The 22,754-nt window shown below is 42.7% G+C and overlaps 1 protein-coding gene across 5 annotated transcripts in view; it reads right to left on the bottom strand.

Moving 5' to 3' along the window:
* The window catches only part of ltbp4 (latent transforming growth factor beta binding protein 4), an 82,406-nt gene extending 61,361 nt beyond the window's left edge, over positions 1 to 21,045 (bottom strand). For 2 of the 5 annotated variants that reach the window (XM_083985118.1, XM_083985120.1), the window contains exons 1-2: positions 20,302 to 21,045; positions 203 to 475 (exon numbers count right to left, since the gene is read on the bottom strand). In XM_083985118.1, coding sequence (XP_083841244.1) covers positions 203 to 475; positions 20,302 to 20,659 — 631 coding nt within the window. In that variant the 5' untranslated portion in view covers positions 20,660 to 21,045. Of the gene's footprint in view, positions 1 to 202; positions 476 to 8,523; positions 8,603 to 20,301 lie in introns of all 5 variants that reach the window. The other 3 variants (XM_083985119.1, XM_083985121.1, XM_083985122.1) reach the window with 2 other exon arrangements.
* Between the last annotated feature and the right edge of the window lie 1,709 nt (positions 21,046 to 22,754).

Here is a 22,754-nt window from a genome sequence, read left to right as displayed (position 1 = left end):
AGTGCAATTTAAAAATGCCGGGCGCTGCCCCTAAATTACCCAGGATGCATCAGTCATTCTCATTTGCATAAAAATGCCGCTCTGGTCTATAGGTCAATTCTGAATGAAACTAAACAGCAGCAGCAGATCATCACCATGCAGGACCAAACTGGAACTGTTTATCTGTTACAGACCCAGACTGAGAGTGTGATGAGAGTCTCACCTCCGGCCCTCGTGGCGTCCTGGCTGTGCCCCAGCGGCAGGAGGAACTCCGACTGGGTCAGCTCCTGATTGGTCGCCATGTCGGGGAAGAGCGGGGGTTTGACGATCTCGTTGGTGGAAGACGGAGAGGCGGCGGCGAGGGCGGCGGCCGCGGCGGAGGTGGAGGTGGGGGCGACGGGGATCTGGCAAAACTTCCCAGTGAAGGTCGGCGGACAGAGGCAGCGGTCCTTCTGCAGACAGACGCCTCCGTTCTTACAGAGCAGCGGGCAGAGGACTGCAAGACACGGAGCACAGGCATCATCCGTTACTCCTGGGTCATTTAAATAACCAATCAGGGTTGTTAATAGTGAGGGAAACAGTGGAATAATACAATATATACCAATAAGAAAATAGAAAAGACTGTTACATAAGAACAGCAAAGATAAAACACAGGGAAAACATCATGTGGCACTTGCCCGGCCCGAGGGGGTACGGCCAAAACAATTAATGTCAAAGGCCCAGATACACAGAGGCTCTCAAATCAACTGCTGCGCTTTACCTGCCATTTCTAATTGTTTACATTACTATTATCATTCAGTAAATCATTACTGATGGCTGAATAAACCATGTGTGGTGGTTGCTCCTCATTCTCTATTCACATATTTGCTCCAGTGTTGTTGAACATAACATGATCATCATATACAGGGTAAATACAGGAATCTTGAAGTTAATTTTAAAACCTTTTTAAGACTTTTTCAAGAACTTCTCAATATTTTTCAATACCTCACCGCCACTTCAAGCTGTTACCATTTACATCAGTGACACTTCAAACTTAAAGCAGAAGTGAGTGATATATTTGTGTTAATATAAGTCTTAAATAGTTATATCTTCCGACAGCAATCACTTACATAGAGTGTTTGGACTGAAACACGGGTCTGTCAGTCACTCTGCTCTGCTCTGAGCCGAAGAGAAAACATTTATCGTATCCTACAGTTTTTATCCAATGAGGAGAGAGAACGGCATGCAGGGCTGTGTGTGCAGCCAAGGAACGCCGTGAATGTGGTGACGTAGGGACGAGGACTGTTATGGTGCGTTCAAGGAAACTCGTATTTTTCCGACCGTGAAGTGGTACCAGTTCGATCTGGTACGAGTTCACCGGTCGGAAGTTACGAGTGGCCGTTATAGTGACTTTCACAGGTAAAACAGGTCGGAAAAACACGAGTGGGTTGCCTGGAACGCTACAAAGTCGTAAGTTGTGACTTGAAGCTGTAATTTACGATTTCAAAAGCCTGCCTGGAACGCAGCATTAGCGAAAACGACCGGATCACTCACTTCTGCTTTAACAGTTTTAATTTGTGATAAAGACTATAGACCACTATGATACAACAGAATTCAAAATAGGCTAGGATAATAAATCAGAGGCAAAGTTTATCAGAAAAACACTCTCAAAAAACAAAAACAACAATCTTCTTTTCTTTTTTATGTACCGGTTCATCTTTGTTTTTTAATAAAATGAATAAATTCACACACTTTTACAATGTTTTTTAGGACTCAAACTCTTGGACAGCCAATTCAGAAAAAATACCTTCTACATTTAAGACTTCATAAAGCCGTGAAAATACTTTTTAATACTTTTTAAGGGTCTTAATTTTCCCAAAATTAATTTATCACCTTTTAATACTTTTCAAGACCCCGCGGATACCCTGATATAGGTCTGTCTATCATCTGGCTATACACTCTAGTATGACACAACTAAATACCCACAATCCTCAGCTGCTGGCAGAGAGTTCAAACTGCTGATTCGGTAGTTGCAGGCTTGTACAAAACATGTCACCATGGTTACCATGGTTACTTAAAGCAACACTATGTCGTTTTTCTACCTTTAAAGGGATAGTTCATCATTTTGGCAAATTGGCCCATTGCCATAATCCCTATAGTCATAGCAGTAGGTTTGTTACCTTTAATTGTCGGTGCAAGCTATTTTTAGAACGGTGGAGCAGAGCCGTGAGCTGCTCAGAGCTACGGAGGCTCATGGGATTTCTTGGTTTCCCTCATCAAACTCATCAAATACACAATCCAACAACTCCAAAACGCTCTGGTGGACAAGTTGTGACCTGCACATTCACCACGCTATGAGATAATAACACAACGTTACGAGACGGAGTTGTTTTAGAGGGAAATTCATGTAAAACCGCTGATGCGCGTTGCCTTCAGGGACAGTTTTTCAGCAAGCAGACTCTGTATTTACCCTGTTTTTACCTTGAAAATGGCTCAGTTTCGTAACGTTCCATTATTATCTCATAGCGTGGTGATGCTGGACGACTGCAACGGCACCACCGGTACTGGCAACACTACCGGCACCGATACCGGTACTGGAAAGTGAGGTATTTTAATTTGTAGAATGTAAAATCAGTTAAGTCAAAGTAACATTTGAGCAAAGTTGGTGTTTGTTATTGAAATGCAGTCCTGTAGGTCACTGCTCCTCTCCAAGAGGGAGAGGCTTTGAGCCTCTCTTCTGATTGGCTGATCTAATGAAAACACAGCAGACCTCAGGTGAAACACACAGAGATATCCTACCAGGCTGGGTGGTGGATCCAGGTGGGTGGGGCTTGGGTGATGCATAAGAGGGACATCACAAAGTCACAGGATGTGATGTAAGATGTAAGATTTAGTACTCTGGTTGAGAAGAACAACTGTCTGCTACCTGTGTCGTAAATAGAACTGTACCTTTATCCCTGGAGAAGCACAGTGGCCTACGTGGATTTTTTTGACAAGTTGGTGCCATTGACGTTGCCGTTGCCGATACCTGTGCCGTTAAATGTGCTGGTGCCGTTGCCAAGCAAAGAGGGTTTTGTGTGTCGCCGGAGCTCTGGAGGGAGGCTGGTCGGCCGTGCAGCCCAGCAGCTGGGCAGGGAGACTGGGCTTCAGCTCATACTTAGAAAAACTACATAGTGTTGGTGTTCATATCCTTCCTCTGGTGTTCGGGTCACCAGTGACCTGTTTTCAAGTTTTAAATGCATAGAAGTGCCACATAAATTTGTTTATAGCATCAAGACTTTTTGACTTTGTCAGGAACCTCAATTTAAACAAAAAATGCTCTGGTGAAAATTGTTACATTTGTGGTGTTTGGGTCAATTTTGACCCGGTTATAACGATGAGAACAATAATTAGAGTTAAAACTGAAATCATAAGTGCAAAACAAACCTTTTTGTGGATAAGGAAGTCTAACAATGTAACCAAGAGATGAGGAACAAATGGGATGATAAATAATTGTTTTAGTGTGATTTACAGCTGATTGAAGACTCGGGTCAAAACTGACTCTAACACCATAGATGGAAGCAGAAAGCTACAAGGGTCATACTGACAAAAAAAGGGCCAGGGGCCCACACCCAAAAATACTAAAACCAATATTTTCATGGATAAGGAAGCCTAACAACATAACCAAGAGATGAGAAACAAATGGGATGATAAATAATTGTTTTAGTGTGTTTTACAGCTGATTTAAGACTCAGGTCAAAACTGACTCTAACACCATAGATGGAGCAGAAAGCTACAAGAGGAAGGGTCAATTGAAGCCAAGGGTCATACTGACAAAAAAGGGCCAGGGGCCCACACCAAAAAATACTAAAACCAATATTTTCATGGATAAGGAAGCCTAACAATGTAATCAAGAGAAGAAAAATAAATTGGATGAAAACAAATGTATTTAGTGTATTTTACAGCTGATTTAAAATACGGGTCAAAACTGACCCGAAACACCATAGATGGCAGTAAAAAGCTAACACAAGACGAGTGATATAGAACCTATAGACAATATATCATCAACATCTTCCTGTAGATCGTATGAACTATAAGAAACTGTCTCCTTTAGTTAGGAGAATGTGAACAAAACAAGAGAGTTTGTTCCATGTCCAGCAGAAAAACTCAACCAGTGATTCAGTCACTGATGAGTGAAGAACTCTATGGTTCTGGAAAGCATTCATGTGTTCTGGATGCTGGATTCAGATCGTGATTAAATGCTATAAATCCTCAACACTGACTTAAGAGTTTTTATTTTCTTCTTCACATGTGTTCCATCTGAAAGTGACATTAAAATAACAGCTTGACCTTTTCACATTTAACATGAATTTGTGTTGTGCTCAGAGCGATCAAATAAAAGTAAGAGTGCACGTCATGCATCAGTTCACACTCAGACCAGTTAGTAACAGGCTCCATCTCACACACACAAACACACACACACACAGTCGCCAACACCAACACACATCCATCATGTTTACAGTCGCTGTGGAAACACGGTGGAAGCTGTGCAACAACACTGGGTCCTGTGTGAGGTCAGGTGATGTGTGGCTGTGAAACAAAGCCGCTGCTCTGACGGGACCAGACGCCAACACAGCCCGCCAGCCACTTCCTACTTCCTGTTTGAGCCCGTTCAACAGGACGTTGGTGCATTGTTAACTAGATTTCAGCTAATGAGTCGATAACACGCCGAGGTCTCTGCGGCAGGAAGGAAACCTGCAGCTTTCAAAGAAGGGCTGTGCTAAAATACTGGTTTTTAGCTGGGATTCAGTCATATCATGGGAGTGAAAAGAATCAATCGAACAGAATAAGAAAATAAAATGTGGGGATATAACCAGGAATAAATAATAAACAATAGTAGTGTCGGCATAGTGTTATATTCCTGCTTCACTCAGCCACTAACACACAGGCTGTTTGCAACCGGTGTAGCAGTGGGGACTGTGATGGCAATTTCAATCCTGTTGTGTTTCAACCACTTGAGATGTCCCCACACCCTGCCCTTTCCTCCAAGATATCAGGCCTTCTTGTGTATTAACCATTTGTGAGTTGTAATATAAGTTTCACCCTCTTTATGTTTGAGTTAACCAGCCCACTGTTGTTTTCCTATGGGAACCCACCGGGTGGTCAACTCCTTCAGGACACCTCAAATAGGAAAACAATAGAACTAGGGGGATGTCAGTTCCTGTAAGGTGTGAAAGCCAGGGCCCCTACTAGACCAAAAGGCCCTTTAAAGACCCCTGAGAGGTAGTAGGCTACCTAAGGACAATGTAGATGTTACTTGGTGCTCTGGGTCTTTCCTTTACCATCACCGCTCGGGTGAGGACTGACTTTTCCTTGCAAGGAAATAAAAACTTGTCGGCCGGCAGAAGTCTCTATTTCATTATTCACCAACAGCAAACCGCAAAAGAATTTGCACAACAGGACACAGGTGGAAATTGTGTTCCTGGGGTTTAAAATATATTATTATTAAAATTAAGGATACAATAATGATTAATAATTTACTAAGTGAAGAGTATAAATTGGTTTGGACACTCAGACAAAAGGATAACATTTGATCATTTTCCAGTGCAACAAAACAGTCATACTGTTTTTCATATTGTAAAGCCAGTTAATGAAATCACCATGAGAGAGGAATGAAGTGTTTATAAAGGTGTTGACATGAAGGTGTCACTGAACCTTGGAGACAGAACAGAGATGGACACAAGGAGACAGACAGCAGGGACACTCACACAGTCCTCTAAGATAGAGTGTGTTCAGCTTCTGTGGATCAGTGATTTTGTGCAGTAATAATGAGGGTTTCTACACTTTTCACACCAGTACACAGCGGTTAAAGTGAACTACAAGAATCCAGAGTAATATCCTGGCACTTCTGATCAATAAGTAAATAAATCAGAGTCTACACAGAGAGAAGCTCCTCCTCACAAGGTGATGGTCTAATTTGACTTCCCTGTTCCCAAGTTATCCACACATAGAAAGAAATCAAAACATGTATGTCCATAAATGAATAAAGTGAAATGACACAGGGAATAAGTATTGAAGAAAAGGAGGAGGAGCAGAAAGGAATGAAAGAGAAGAAAGCAGCAGGAATCTGTCCTCCTGTCTCCTATCAGTGCTCATTAATATCAGCTGCTTTAGTCCTGAGTGATGCCTATAAAAAAGGTTCATCATCACCAAGGTGTCAGACAAGAAGCATGTGGATTACAGACGTGTTTCTAAACCCCTGAATGCACCGTGGGGGCCTGAAGTGAAAAGACAGAACATAAGTTGGCCATAAAGCCACGAGCAGGTGCTGCTGCAAGATTTCTTAGAAAAAAGAAAACTGTTCCAAGAGCCAAGGAGCACTGACAGAGAGCTTTAGACTGACCTGGAATCAGCAGGTAAACAATGAGTAATGGACACAACCTCCAATGACAGCAGATCTCATCCATGCAAACAGAGAAGAACAAAAAATGAGAGATTTGAATGAGAAATAAAGAGATTTATATCTCCACCGAGATACTTTGGAATCGCCACAGCTTCATGGCCGTGCTGATGGAGAACAGTGACGTGGAGTGGCAGGCAGAGCAGCATGGCCCAGCAGAGTCACCTCAACCTCCTCCGGCAGCTTCTTATGCTGCGTTCGATTGCGCTCGGAACTCGGAAAGATCCGGGTCGGAAATTCCGACTTCCGAGGTAAATGCGTTTCATTGCGCAACCTCGGAAAACATGGCCGGCCACAGTAAGCTGATGTCTTTCGAGCATTAAAAAGTAACTGCTGGGGAAGAACATTAGTTGCATGGGGGAGAGAGAGAAAGCGAAACGCCACTTCTGCAAGTCTTGAACACACCAGCGAGGGGAATCCTGCATGCATCATAGCGAGCCGTGCAGATGTCAACTCTTGCTGCAGTACGCGTGGAACTAGGCTATATTCCCTTTTTCATAACCTCTCCCTTGCTTAATTATCTAGGTTGGAAAATAAATAGCCTAAATAAATAAATACCTCTCGCGGTGTGCGACGCCATATTGCTGTGACGTAATTCTGACAGACTCGGGCTGCTTGGATCTTACCCGAGTTCCCGAGTCGGAGTTCCGACTTCAAGGGCCGTTCTATTGCATTTTTCCGATTCGGACGTCGGATCTTTCCGAGTTCCAAGTGCAATCGAATGCAGCATTTCCTGCTAGAGCCCCCCCCCCACACACACACACAGCAGAGGAGACTGGGCAGACAGGCATGTGTTCCTCTGGCTGATCCTCACCTCCTGACAGCAGGGAACAAGGACCCATGGAGCTGCTGATCCAGCAGATCGTGCACCGAAGCTTAGCTGTCAGTGGTCTGGACCCTAGTCCGGTAGGGGGGGGGGGTTGTACTTGGGATTGCATTTTGATTCTTGGGCCATGACTGTTCGTCTGTCTGGAGAACACATGACCACACTGGCCCGACGGGATACATCATGTATTGAGTGTTGTTCAGCCTGCTCTGCTCTGCTCTGCACTGAGGCTGCTGCTGCTCCACAGGGTCCAGATGCAGAAGTTATCTTTGTAGTTGCACTAGTGAGACATGGCTGGCCCAGGTATCTCTACATACCCTTCTCCAACTAAATGATCTGAATACCTATATTTGTGTGCAGCGATGGGAATAACCGTGTTATGAAATAACGGTAACACTTTACTTGAATAGGTATTCATAAGATTGACATAACACTGTCATAACCATGACATAACAGCTGTCATAAACATCTATGAATACTTATGACAGCTGTCATTAAGTCTCATTCGGTAAGTTATGACACTTTTGATGCAAAGTTGACATTATTTGAGATGTTTTTGTTCTGACAACTTGACATAATTTTTAAAGTTTGGCAATGAGGTCTGCTATGACAGTTTAAATTGTCTTTATGTCAAGTTGTCACAACAAAAACATCTCAAACAATGTCAACTTTGCATTAAAAGTGACATAACTTACCGAATGACACTTAACGACAGCTGTCATAAGTATTCATAGATGTTTATGACAGCTGTTATGTCATGGTTTTGACAGTGTTATGTCAATCTTATGAATACCTATTCAAGTAAAGTGTTACCGAAATAACAGTACTACTACTTTTTTCAGTAACAAGTAATCAAAAAAGTTTATAACACCGTTACAGTTACTGACAATAAAATGTACCGTTACTTGACTCAAGAAGTCCCGTCACAAAATAATACATCGGTTGTGCGTTATATGCACTTTTTTTTCAGTCCATCAACTAGTCGGCAAAAAGCTGTTTATCTGAAACTAACCAACTCACTCAGTATTCCTCCGCACAGAATACTGAGTGAGTTGGTTAGTTCCAAATAAAGGAGAGGTTAGGGTAATGGTTAGGGGGGTGGGGGGTCGAGTCCAAGTAAATTGACATATTTGAGTATTTTATAAAAAAAAGTAATGCAATAGTTTCTTTCCCGACACTGTTTGTGTGCAAACTTTGTATGTGAAAGTTTGTCTCTTCTACAAGTAACACTGGTAAAACACACACACACACAAACAGATGTTGCACATGTGTGTGTGTGTGTCAGTGTAAACATAGTGACCTAATTATTATCCTCCTGGATGCCGCCCACAGATGGACTGCATCAGATTGGAAGAGGAGGAGGAGGTTTCAGGAGGTAACTGGGTCAAAAAAGAGAGAAAGCAGAGAGCTAGTTAAAAAAAAAAAGGAGAGTTCATGTAGGCATAAACACGGAGAGATTAAAGAGATGAAATGATATAAACACAGATGATGTGACAGAGGATTAACAGAACCAAAACACCAAACTCTCAGGAATGAGTCGATAAAAAGTGAAATAACTAATTCAGCTCTGACAGCTGATTAAAGGGACATTGTGTAACTTCTCCTGTTATCTATTCACGAAAATCGATTATTTCGTTCAAAAGTCTGTTTTTCATTTATCAGTAATCACCCCCATCAACAAACTGGAGTGTTCCGGTAATATAAGCTCTGAATGAGCCGTTCAGTGGCAGCGTGACGGCAGGAAACCACGGAAACTCAGTCACCGTGGTAACGCAGTGAGGAGGAACGGAGCGTTACACTGATGCTGCATTCACCTGCAGTCGGGCAGACGGCCGTCGCTAACAAACCAGATGTCATTTTAGTCACAGAAGTCCAGAGAAAGCCGGTAAAACGTGGGTCAGGTAAACAATACCACATCGCCATGACAACATATTGTCACGTGTATTGTTTACATAGAGGCTTGTTTAAGCCGTTACCTGCAGCGGCTGTCGTCCGTCTGCCGTCTGCCCAATTTCATGTGAATGCAGCATGAAAAATATGATCGAGTTGCTTGTGAAATACAACCGCAACGCTAGATGGGAGTAATTCCTACACAATGTACCTTTAAAGGAACATGTTATCAGTTAATAAGGATCAAACACCTGCTTGTTTCCACATGCAGCAGTTACAGATGAACATGTAGTGGTTGTCTCATCCCAGTGTCTCCTCTCTTTTAGATCTGTGTTTGGTCTCAACCCTCTTTTAGCTGCTCAATGCTCTGTCGCTTTACTGTACCTACATATTTGAATAAGGTAAAATATTATGTCAGGAGGCTTCTGTATTGTAGGCTAAGTTAAAGACTTTAAAGCAACTACAAAGAACTTTTAACTGGATATGCAAAAGTCTCTTTTTTCTACTAAAGTCTCTGTTTGGCCTAAAATGCTCCATCTCTCACTCTCTCTCTCTCTCTCTGATGATTACATGATGATGAGTCAGTATCAAAAGTAATAAGATGGTCTGGATGGACCAGGGTAAGCTGGTTAGCATGCTAACTTATAAGTAGAAGAACAGATATGACAGTGATAAAAACAAAACATCAGCTGGATTTGATGCCATTGGCTTTGTAGCAATGGCAAAACTTAGATATGACTCTCCACCAGCCAACTGGGTCAATACCAACACATCCAGCTACGGCTACAGTTCCCCTTAAGTTCTCTATCTTACTAAAGCCTGCCACACATAAAGATAATCTGGCTGATTTTGCCCCGATTTTCCCCCTTCCGACCAAAGACAAAAATTGCCCGATTATCTTAGGCTTTTTAGCCTAGAAATCTAGCTGCACCCTAGCGGCAGCAAATCTCTTTGCTCCGTAGGTGGGTCTAGAAACGAGCCATAGGAACTTTTTGAGTCTCGAACACCGTTTGTGTTGACCAATCACAGCGCTCTATCTGTTTAGAGAGTCGTTGGGCGGCTTAACGCCATGACGACATACATTTTAATTGGCTTGTCAGGCTAACGTCATCCTGCTCTTTGCTCTGATTGGTCGTAGCGCTACCCTATTGGTGCAGAGGCAGTTTGAAAGACAGCCTTCATCCCGCCCCCTGGATTGAGCCGAGGTCTACCGCTCGTTTCCAGACTAGACATTTTAGTGATATAGTCTGGCTTGTCAGGCTAAAGGCTTTTAAGATTTTCTTAAAGGGATAGTTCACCCTAGAATGATATTTCGCTCATTATCTACTCACCCTCATGTTGACTAAGGGCTGGAAGAATTATCAGAGTCCACCGTCCCTTCTCTGAGTTACAGGGGGTCTCGGCGTAGCAGTGAATTTCAATGCAACGGTTGCAAAGGGACACCGGAGCTCTTCGTAAAAAAACACACACAAAAAAACATCCAAATACCTCCATGATGCTCGTATGTAATGTCCGTCTTGTGCTGAAGCCCCAAATTGCGTAATTGTCCCGAAAAAAAATTAAATAAGTCTATATTTTAAGCTTGTTTGTAGCGGAAGCTTCTCGTCTTCTTCTTCTTCTCCTCTTCCTGGTCCGTCCAAATATCGCGTGATTTGCGCCGGCGTCATTGCGGTTACCGCGAATCACGCGATATTTGGACGGACCAGGAAGAGGAGAAGAAGAAGAAGACGAGAAGCTTCCGCTACCAACAAGCTTAAAATATAGACTTATTTAATTTTTTTTCGGGACAATTACGCAATTTGGGGCTTCAGCACAAGACGGACATTACATACGAGCATCATGGAGGTATTTGGATGTTTTTTTGTGTGTGTTTTTTTACGAAGAGCTCCGGTGTCCCTTTGCAACCGTTGCATTGAAATTCACTGCTACGCCAAGACCCCCTGTAACTCAGAGAAGGGACGGTGGACTCTGATAATTCTTCCAGCCCTTAGTCAACATGAGGGTGAGTAGATAATGAGCGAAATATCATTCTAGGGTGAACTATCCCTTTAACATGTTCAAATTTACGATTGTCGGCCCCAACAATCGTGACCGTTTCGGTCAAAGGTCCTCTTGTGTGTGGCGGAAGTCAACAATCTCGAGTCACCGACTCCGCGGAATGTGACGTGAAATTGAATGAAGCCAATAAAGAAGCAGCTGACTGCAGCACACGTAGCATAACAAACCAGTGTGGCTAACGTCTCCATGGCTACCATCAACAAAGTACGTCAGATCACGTTTGATTTCTGGCGTGGGGGACGAGATTCTAGTGTGTCATCATCAGACAAATCTTTATGTGTGCAGTGTGCTGTATTTGGAATATCGGAGCTACACCACACACACACAACACGATCAAAACAGTTCAATCAAAGATTTTTTATCTAAGTGAGTTGGGTCTGTAATGAAGTTAAGCGAAAGTTCAGACAGGAAGACTATCTCTTTAAGCTTTTTCAAAGGAGGTTAAATCGAAAGCAACTGGACTTAGTTATTTGTCTAGGAAGACGTTTCACCTCTCATCCAATACTATGAAATACTATGACCTGGACAAATGAGAATATGCACCGGCCTATCTCTTTAAGCACGCCTCAAAGCCCTTTCCCTGTTTTCCTGCTATCCTCTCGCTCCACCCTCATTCTCATAATTCAGCCAATCACAGTCTGCCATCCTCTTTCCCTTCCACCAATCAGTCATTAGCATCAAATTTAAAAGTTCTCTCTCTCCTGTCATCCAGCCGTCATTCCTGCAAAACTCTCAGCCCACCTCCACCCCGGCACCACCTCCATCAAGATACAGACTGTCTTAACCTGGATCTTCAACCGAGAAGTTCCCCCATCAGGCGACTTCAAGCTTCCCTACCACCACCAGTGTCTAGGCCCGGGGGGGATATAACTACTTCAGATGCAAGCTTCTCATCCCCAGATCAGTTTACTCAGCTGGTCTACACCCGTGGTCTAAGCGCCAAAGTCTATTTTGTGCACAATAAATGTAATTTCATCTTCATCCTCAAACCTGGCTCTCTTGTCGTAAATGGTCTATCCTGATTGAAATGGTAAAGTTGTTTTAATCACTTGAGATGTTCCTACACCCTGCTTTCCCAGACTTCCTTCTGCAATTGTAAATTCAAGTTCCTTTACACTTAACCATCTGTGATGCCCAACTTCCCACTTCCTAATTCACACTCAAACCCCTTTGTATTTTAAATTGTATCTCTTAACTCCGTACCTCGGGAGACCGGTGATGATACCTTCAAAGGTGAAGGTGTGAAAACACAATCAGGGAAGGGGCCGGCCAAAAGACACAAACACACCCCAGAAGTGGACCTTCCCTCAACTATAAATGTTTAGGTTTTCCCATTGTCTTTGTCTTTTCTTTACCATCACCCACTTGGGTTTGAACTGACCTCTCCTTGCAAGGAAATAAAATCATGATGGTCGGCAAGTGTCTATTTCATTCTTCACCAGCAACAGAGAATTTCCACGACAGGTCTCACAGATAAGAAATCTGTTGAGATTTAGAAAATCTTTGTGTGTACCAGGCGTAACCCTCTCATCAGTGCCACCACTCATCTCTCCTCCAGCTCCAGGTGCCTTTGACTCATTAAAGATAACATTTTTGCACTTGTATCTGGAAGGTACTGGGAGACATGTCCACATCCCCTGCTGTGGCCACTGCCTCTGGTTCTCATCAGCATGCACTGTTCAAAATGTCTCCTCTGCTAACAATTTCAGTCTCTCCTGGAAGTGCAGACAACAGCAATCAAATCAAATTCGGTTGTCGTGACATCATAGCAACAGTATGAATGAGAAATGATACCGATACCCTCCACTATTGTAGTAACTACACACAGACATAAGAAAATATACTTTTTTCTAACTCTATTTTAGCAGCTGCCTGTGGAAACACCGGTGTTTCAGTTTCAGTTAACTGAAGGTTTTCACACAGAGATTTGTTGATATTTCAGATTTCAGAATTTTTTCTTCTTTTTTTTTAAAATGGGAGATACATATTGATAAACATTCATGTAAATACTATGCATGTGTTTATAGCCGAGGCTAATTTCAATCTCCAGTCCCATTGGCAGGTTGGTGTGAATAGAGAAAAAGTAACAATAAGATAAATCTTAATAAAGAAGAAGATTTTTTTTTAAAACACAACAAAGGTAATAAAATTTTGAATACAGGCCAGACATCTTCCATGTTGTTGAGTTTGTAAAATGTTAAAGTGCAAGGTGCTAAAGTGCTACTAGTGCTAGTTGAAGCATTCAGTGCTTGATATTGTTGCATACTGCCCGATTTCAAGTGCTTTGTGAATTGCAACCGTCCCTATTGCATATGCTGTTTGTAATTGCACATTTCTCGTTTTCAAAAGTACTAGTGCTAGTTAATCTTTGCACAAGCATACAGGTCACAGGTGTGGTCTGTTTTCAATAATAAATACATAGAAAAAAAAATTGTTATGAAGTATGAGTGCAAATTTGTATTAGTATTCCTAAAAACATGGCAAAAAAAGAAAGATGTTTTTTAGTGCTGGTGATAGTATTTTCTCATTTATGGAGTGGGGTTTTTGGATATCTGTTTAATATCAGTAAAATAAAACAAGAAATTTGAAAGTGGCTTCAATCAATGTTCAGATTTCTGTTCAGGAAATGTATGCAAACTAGTGCATATTTAATTAGATATTGTTCCATTTGTATGTTTAAAGGGACTACGAGGAGTTTCGGAAAGCGAAGTGTTTTCACAGCCTGCTTTTGATACTGTCCAACTGTCACAGACTTGGTCTGTAAAGCATAAAAGCCTCCACCACTGCTTCTGACCATGCATTCATTGCTCTAGTTGGATCATATAATACTTGGGAGTTTGTTCTGTCGATTGAGCAATTTTGGATAAATTGACTGATTGTTTCAGCCCAAGACTGAAACAGACAAGACTGGTCCCTGGACCGAGCCCAGGACCTGGCTTTGCATCCATAAGCACAACGATCACTCATCACACAATGCTGCAATGTTCTGTTGGAAAAGTGAGGGAGGATGAAAAATGACAATGTAACGGATAGAAAGCAACGGGTGAGGCGGAGGTCATGATGGAAAGAATGAGGAGCGCAGAGCGGGAGAAAGAAAAAGAGAGCAAGAGATGGTGAGAGGAAGAGGTTCAGATGTCCTGTTAAACTGTGGTCGTCACCGACTCATTTCACGGTGGAAACACAACAGAAATTATTGGAATTTCCAGTCAAACGGAGGACAGGCCGTGTCCATGTTCATCCATCCTGACTGCAACAGGTCCAGATACAAACATCTGGAGTAGTTGAAACACACACACACACACACACAGATGAAGCAGGTTAAAGGGATAGTTCACCCAAAATTCAAATTTCACTCATTATCTACTCACCCTCATGTTGACTAAGAGCTGTGAGAAGTTTCAGAGTCCTTCGTTCCTTCTCTGAGTTACGGGGGGGTCTCGGCGTAGCAGTATTTGTCCATATAATGGTTGTCAATGGATACCAACTTTATTCGTCCAAAAAAGACACACCAAAAACCATCCAAATACCTCCATGCTGCTCGTCTGTAATGTCCCTCTTGTATTGAAGCCCCAACATGAGAAATTGTTCCGCCGGTCAGTGCAAATCACGCGAGATTTGCACTGACACAGGAAGAGCAGTGAACTGAGACACAGGGAGCTTCCGCTACAAACAAGCTTAAAATATAGACTTATTTAATTTTTTCCGGAACAATTTCTCATGTCAGGGCTTCAGTACAAGAGGGACATTACAGACGAGCACTATGGAGATATTTGGATGTTTTTTGGTGTGTCTTTTTGGATGAAGAAAGTTGGTATCCATTCACAACCATTATATGGACATGCACTGCTACGCCGAGACCCCCTGTAACTCAGAGAAGCCACGGAGGACTCTGAAACTTCTCCCAGCTCTTAGTCCACATGAGGCTGAGTAGATAATGAGTACAATTTGAACAGAAATTTGAATTTTGGGTGAACTATCCCTTTAAAGTATAGGTTGGGTTGTGTTGTAAAATTTGTGCTGATAAAGTTAAGTCGGTGAGAAGAAAAAAAGAAGCGATGGAGGACCAGCTGTTTGGGCAAAGGGGATTGACCTTTTGACCCCATGATGTCATCAACTCCTCCCTCCTCCTCTGCAGTGTGTGTGCGTGAGTGACTGGGTATGAGTGTATAGAGTGTGTTTGTGTGTGTGTGTAGGTTAAGTTAATGATAAATGAAAGCCATATGTCATTGGTGTTCCTCCCCCCTCTGGCCCCCTCTTGTTCCTCTCTCTCTCTCTCTACTAAACTTTCCATTCAATTTATTTCCCAAATATCCAGAAAATCTGCATTAATGATCACTTCCATCCACTGTCATGTAAATACAATGAGCCTGGAACATGGACCATTAAGTAAGATGAGAGCTCAATAGGATGACTCATTCTTCTTATCGCTTTTTTCATTCAAAATTACTTCTTTTTTTAATCATATGTTACTCAGAAAAGGGCTCAGCATGCCACATGTGTCATCTTGGACTATAACTGAATGCACCAGCTGTTTGTGAGGTGTAGTAGGCTATATTATGTAGTAAACTAACTGCAGCTTTTTGGCACAAGTTGGTGTTCATGTTTTTGTTGCTCTTTCCATTATTCGTTATCGTTTTTTTTCTGAAAAATGGCATTCTGAGGTTTAGACCTCCACTTTCCATGGGGCGTCGTATAGCTCACTGGGTGGAGAAAGCCCCATGAACAGAGGCCATGCATAGTCCTCGCTGCAGAAGCCCTGGGCAGGAAAGGAATTGCCCCCTCCCTCCTCCTCTATCCCCATTTCATATCTCTCTCCACCTGTCCTGTCAAAATAAAGGCATAAAAACCAGATAAAACACTACAATTCCCATGATGCTTGGGGGAGTGTATGATAAAGTAATCAGTAGCAGAGGTGGCAAGTCCTGTACTTAAGTAGATTTTTCAGGTATCTGTACTTTACTTGAGTATTTATTTTTCTGACGACTTTTTACTTTTACTTTTACTCCCTACATTTATACACAAAAATGTGTACTTTCTACTCCTTACATTGTAAAAACAGGCTCGTTACGTACTTCTCTTCTCTCCGCGCCCGTCAGACATCGACTGCAGTCGTCCATACTCGTATTCACTCGGTTTTCCACACACACGTCATTTTTCTGTATTGATGTGTGTTGTTTTTGCTGTCCTCCGGAAAGCCCTTAATGCCCCTCCCACCTACCTCTCTCTGTTGCTCCATGTGTACTGTGTGTGTGTGTGTGTGTGTGTGTGTGTGTGTGTGTGTGTGTGTGTGTGTGTGTGTGTGTGTGTGTGTGTGTGTGTGTGTGTGTGTGTGTGTTTGTGTGTGGGGCGTGTGCACACGCAACGGTCAAATATTTATAGACGGCCTTCAACAACTTCATTAATAATAATTTTATTTATTTGATTTAGAAAATTGACCGGATTCTCTCGCCTTTTCGATATAGCGCATTTTCCATTTCCATTTGCAGGTGGACTGACTGGCAGAGATGAGAGGTGGTGAAATGCTGTTTCAAAATTATTATTATTAGGCTATTATTATTATTATTATTTAGTGAGGTCTGTGGCGGCCCAAACGTTAATTAGCCTAATGGGAAACACAGTCTCTGGTCAGTTCAATCTTGATTATTCTGTCTGAACTTTTTTTGTTAACAAAATGATCAAAGGATGTAGGTTTCATTAAAGGCAAACATTTTCATTTTTACTTTTTACTTTTACATTGAAAGTACATTTCAGATCCTGTACTTTCTTACTTTTACTTGAGTAAAGGAGTTGAATCAGTAGAGACGAAAAAAAGCACAAGGCTTACTTCAGGCACTCACGCGCAGGAGACAAGGTGATGCGTAAAAAGCCTTTAATAACACCTGGAGTTACCTTTGTTTCCACCACGAGCACTATATATATATATTTTTTTTTAAACATTTTTTTTAATATTGTGCAATGTGCATTTGTTAGCCTTTTTTACATACAGAGAGTACAGGTTTTGAAAAGAGTTTAAGTTCACTTTATAATGGAGTATGTTAATTTATAGGCTCCTACAGTATTTGTGTGCAGATAAATGTTAAAAATGCAGACAAAAAATCGAGAGAATCGGCAATATCGTAGAATCGCAATTTAAATCGAATCGCCATCCAAAAAAATCGTAGAAGAATCGAATCGGGAGAAAAGCATATCGTCCCAGCCCTATTGCACCTTCATTCAGCCTGGTGAGGGAGGAGGAGGAGGAGGGAGGAGGGGGGGGGACTAAACGAGGCTGCTCTCTCTCTCTGACAGCTGCCCACTTGTTTATATCTGATATGCTCCGCCTGGCTCCATCTAGTGGCCGAATTAAGAATTTGGATTTGCGATAATGCTCCTTTAAGTACAGAATATGAGTACTTTTGCCACCTCTGATCAGTAGTGTTGCCATTGACTGACACTGCCACAATCTGTTCCTTGTGCTTGTTGTTACATGTAGTCAAAGTGTGAGCAGCTCCCGTCTGCACTGACTCACCATGTTCAGCCACTGTCGCAGGCCAAACAGCAGGAGGCTCGGATCCTCAGTGAAGCTCTGCAGACACTTCTCTCTCTCATCTGAGTTGATTTATGGTCATTGTAGTTTTTTTTATGGCAGAGATTAAGCTAACGATTCTTTGGGAAACTTCCAATTGTGACAGAGTTTGACTGAGGGTAAAGAGTGTGGGGTTTTTTTTTTTGGTGCAAATAGCAGCGGTGAGGTTCAGAGTGTTTCTGTGTTTGAGCAACATGAATGTGACAAACTGATTTACTGATGTAATCACTGTGTGGCGCAAGAACTGGAAAAAAAAAAAAAAGTAGAACACAGACAATATCCAAAGGTTTGTTTTTTTTGTCTTTCTTTTTGCATTGATCATTTGACTTTTCTGATGGTTCCCAGCTATTCTCCAGCAGAGCAAATAAAGTGCTGGCAGGGATGGATCACGACCTGACCCAGGTTAATTTGCATAGAAATACCTGAAACCAAACAAAGGCTGCTGGGAAAAAAGAAACGAGAGGGATGATTTGACAAAACTGTCAGCAGGAAATGAAAAGAGCTTTTCAGTTTTGCAAACCAAAACGACTCCACATGAGCGTTTGGGTTCTGTGTGAAGTCTAAAAAGTGCGGTTCAGAACCTGTGACAGCTCAGAGACCCACTGCCAGTGGGAATGATTTAACAAACACTGACCTGGAATCAGTTCAGACTGCACACAGCTATTCCCCTGGCTGCGTTTCAAAACTCCGCACTGTGCCAACCATCAAAGGGGCTGCGGGTCACGTGACGCAGCTGGAGCCGCTTCACACATGTAACCTCATATGTTGAGATCAGATATTTACTGCGGCGGGTGAGCTCGGCTTTTTCTCCTGCTCAGATTCTCCCCTGTGCTCTCTGTAAACAGGTGGGAGGAGGCGCAGCCGGTTTGAAGTGTTACACGACACCTGCGGCGCGGAACTTCATCTTCCTGACGATTCGGTTTATCATCAATCATCCTCCGACCGCACACGTCCACTTGTGATTAAATAAAATGATTCTGTTTCAAATCCAGGTGTGTTTGAGCCTGAGGGAACATCTGGCCTGTTGTGCTATGAGCTTCCCTGCTGCACTCGGTGTTAAAGCAGAAGTAAGGTGAATATTTGTGTTAATATAAGTCTTAAATAGTTGTATCTTCCGACAGCAATCACTTCTATAGAGTGTTTGGTCTGAAACACGGGTCTGTCAGTCACTCTGCTCTGCTGTAAGCCGAGGAGAAAACTTTCCTTGTATCCTACATAGGGTTGCAAAGGGGTGGAAAATTTCCAGTAAATTTCCGGTAAATTTCCAGAAACTTTCCATGGGAAGTTAAGCTGGGGAATTTTGGAAATATTCCAAATTGGAAACTTTCCATGGGAATTATGGGAATTTATGGGAATTATGGGAATTATTGGGAATTTGTGGGAATTAACTGGAAATTGGGGGTAATTTAAACAAGCTAATTATTATTTTTGGTCATAAGCAGACATCCATGCAAAATAATACAATCAAAAAACATGACATTTCATGTTTCTTTCCACGATTTCACAGGAAATAATCTGTGCATGTGATGGAGGAATGCACAGTGCATGTAGGGGGCGTGGCCTCAATAGCCCTGCAGTAAGCAGTGTGCTGTGTGATTGAGGAATAGCATATACTTCAAGTGTACTTGCATTAAATCTGGTTGTTTTAGCCAAGATTCTGCTACAATATATTTTTCCCAACTATATTTAAGTTCCCTGTTAAGGCCCAATCTTCAGTTTTGTAAATTTCTGATTTATTCCCGTTAATTCCCATATATTCCCGTTAATTCCCATGGAAAGTTTCCAACTTTGAAAATTCCCGGAATTTTGCAACCCTAATCCTACAACCTTTATCCAATGAGGAGAGAGAACGGCATAAAGGGGCGGTCCTCTCTGTGTGTGCAGCCAAGGGATGCGCGTGAATGTGGCGACGTGTGGTAACGCAATAGTTACTTTTACTAGTAATTAGTTACTTTTATAATGTAGTAATTCAGTTACTAACTCGGTTACTTTTTGGAGAAAGTAACTAGTAACTATAACTATGTGTGCATGTGTCTACAAATCATGCTCAGTGCATTTGGCGTGGAATGTTTGTCTGCAATAAAACCATATACCTTTAAAGCAGAAGTAAGCCCCCGCCCTCGTCCCTACGTCACCACATTCACGCGCATCCCTTGGCTGCACACACAGAGAGGACCGCCCCTTTATGCCGTTCTCTCTCCTCATTGGATAAAGGTTGTAGGATACAAGGAAAGTTTTCTCCTCGGCTCAGAGCAGAGCAGAGTGACTGACAGACCCGTGTTTCAGACCAAACACTCTATAGAAGTGATTGCTGTCGGAAGATATAACTATTTAAGACTTATATTAACACAAATATTCTGCTTTAATCTGATTTTCAATACTCTATGTTTTTGCCTGTTGAGCAGCACAAGAGCAGGACTAACACGTGGAGCTGCTCGGGAATATAAACCTGTGCGTGTTCATTGCTCTGACCCAGGATCAGACAGTGTTTGTGGATACAGAGATGTTTAGGCGGACACCTGCGGGACACAGCAGAGAGAGAGAGAAAAAAAAAGATGCACTTACAGACTCTGAATCCCGGTCCGTGAGCTCCGTCTCTTCGTCCTCCTCCTCCTCCTCCTCCCTCCCCGTTGCTGCTGTACAGCGTGGTCATGTTGCCCCTCTCGCAGTAGTTGACGCATCGGTCCTGGCTGCAGCGCACCTTGCAGATGGTCGGCGTGAACATCACCTGGATCCTCTCCAGACCCCCACCTCCTCCTCCTCCACCTCCTCCTCCTCCTCCTCCACCTCCTCCTCCCCCCACGGCCGTCTGTCCGTCAGCTGGCAGAGAGACGAGGGAGAGGACGGACAGAACGCAGCAGAGTTGAGGCCGCAGCAGCATGTCGAGTGTTGTGCTCGAGAAGAGTTTCTGAGCGTGTTGCATTGTCCAAAAAAACTCCCCAAACCTCTCCCCTCTCTCTCTCTCACTCCACTCCGCCTCTACGTCACTCTCCCCCTGCCCCCCCCCCCCCCCATAACCACCACCACCCTCCTCCTCCTCCTCCTGTATCTCTCTCTCTCTGTTTTACTCCGAGGTGGAGTGAAAATGAGTGTCGAAGGGGGAAAAAAGGAGGGAAGGAAGGAAGGAAGGAAGAAAACGACCAGACGCTTCCTTCTCTCTGCACTAAACAGTCCGGAGTGTGAGCGAGAGAACAACAGAGAGAGGGGGAAAGAGGGAAAGAGAGAGAGAGAGGGAGAGATAATTGAAAGCAGTGTGCAGGACTGGGCTCGGCTCCAAACTAAATGTTTAGCAGGGACCCGGTCCATCAGTCCACACGGAGAGAGAGAGGGAGAGAGGGAGAGAGGGAGAGAGGGAGCGCATGAGAGTGTTTTTCTGGTGCGAGCAGCAGAGACGATCTCTCCGTGTGCAGCTCACAGTCTCAGAACACACTTCAGGACATTAGAGGATGTCAGGCCGATGATGCAACCCCCGGTTTGGGTTTCAGAGGGTCCGACTCTATACGAAAATATGTTCAAGTTTAGTTTAGAGTGAGTGAGTCGCTGCCTGGCTGCAGAGGAGCCGAGCAGACAACAGGGGCTATTTCTCCTTCATGGATAGAAGTATGATGTGTCAACACCACCACATATAATGCTATTCAAAGTCGAGCTATTCGTTGTTTTCTAGGTGTGCATAAATAAAACTCCTGCGCTGGCTCTCCAGGGTGACATGGGCTGGGATTGGGAAACCTGTTTGATTTAACAGAAAGGGGAAATGCGTAGGCTTTGGAATCGCTTATCTTCGAGGATAGAATAGCCAAAAAAGTCTTTAACTGGGATAAAACACATAACTATCCTTGGTATCGTGACATGAAAGCTATTTTTAGCAAGGCTGATCAGTGATCAACAACATATTTTCACTAATGGTTTGCGTTGTAATGTTAATTTTTGAAGCATAAGTTATTTCTTGAGTATAAAGAAAAATGGGCTAATGATATCTGGTTTAAACCAAAGCTCAGAACCTATTGACCGAATCTCCTTGTTGTTTACATTCTACTTCCAGGTAGAAAACCAGCAGGTAATTTGAATGAGATCAATAGTAGCAAACGAGAGTTTAGCTATATATCATATTTTTCACGCCCTATCACCGTTTAGACAAATCTGAAATGATTGAAGAAACATTACTATTTCTGTGTGTGTGTTTTGTGTTGCTATGTGTGGTATTTATTCAGTTTGGGGGAATCACGGTGTCTAGAAAGCATCAGTGGCTCAGCTGACAGGGACAGCTAACGGTAGCTAAGCTAACGGCAGTAGCTAAGCTAACACCAGGACGTCAGCTGTTGAAACCCTCCCGTTGTGGGACACGACATGAAACTACTCCAGTTAGCTCAGTCATGCACACGTAAATAGTAATGTTTGTCCAATCATTGGTTTTATAGACTTTACAAACATCAGATTAGTCTACACGGTGATATAGTAACATGAAAAATTAGATATATATAGCGAAACTCTCGTCTGTCACTATTGTTCGAATGCTGGTTTTCTACCCGGAAGTAGTTGTAAACAACAAGGCGATTCGTCCTATTGCCAGTTGAAAAATGTATATTGTTCAGAACCCGATGTGACTTTGCCATTGGATAGATCCAAGAGATCTTTATGTGCCCAGTTGAGGGCTGGGATTCTCCCTCTGGCAGTAGAAGTAGGTCGGTTTAACTCAGTACCTGAGGATGAAAGACTATGCACATGATGTAATCTAAATGTAATTGAGGATGAACTGCATTTTGTGTTTCATTGTCCGTTATATGACGAAGCCAGAACAGGGAGTTATTGTTTCAGAAAATGCAAAATGTGAAACCTGAGTTGTTTTGGGTTGATGATTGATGAGGTAAAGTTGGAATAGTTCTTCAGAAAAGAAGTCTTTATTATAGCTACTTTCATAAAAAGTGCCTGGTCAAAAAGAAAAAGTGAATTATTTATTTATGTGAATTCCATGTAGTTTTTGTTTTTGTTTGGTTTTGTCTGTGCTCTGATGATTTTGTTTG

Source organism: Trachurus trachurus, assembly GCF_905171665.1.
Source record: "Trachurus trachurus genome assembly, chromosome: 13".
Classification (NCBI taxonomy): Eukaryota; Metazoa; Chordata; class Actinopteri; order Carangiformes; family Carangidae; genus Trachurus; species Trachurus trachurus.
Note: the sequence above shows the minus strand (reverse complement) of the source record. Positions and strands in the feature narration are given on the sequence as shown.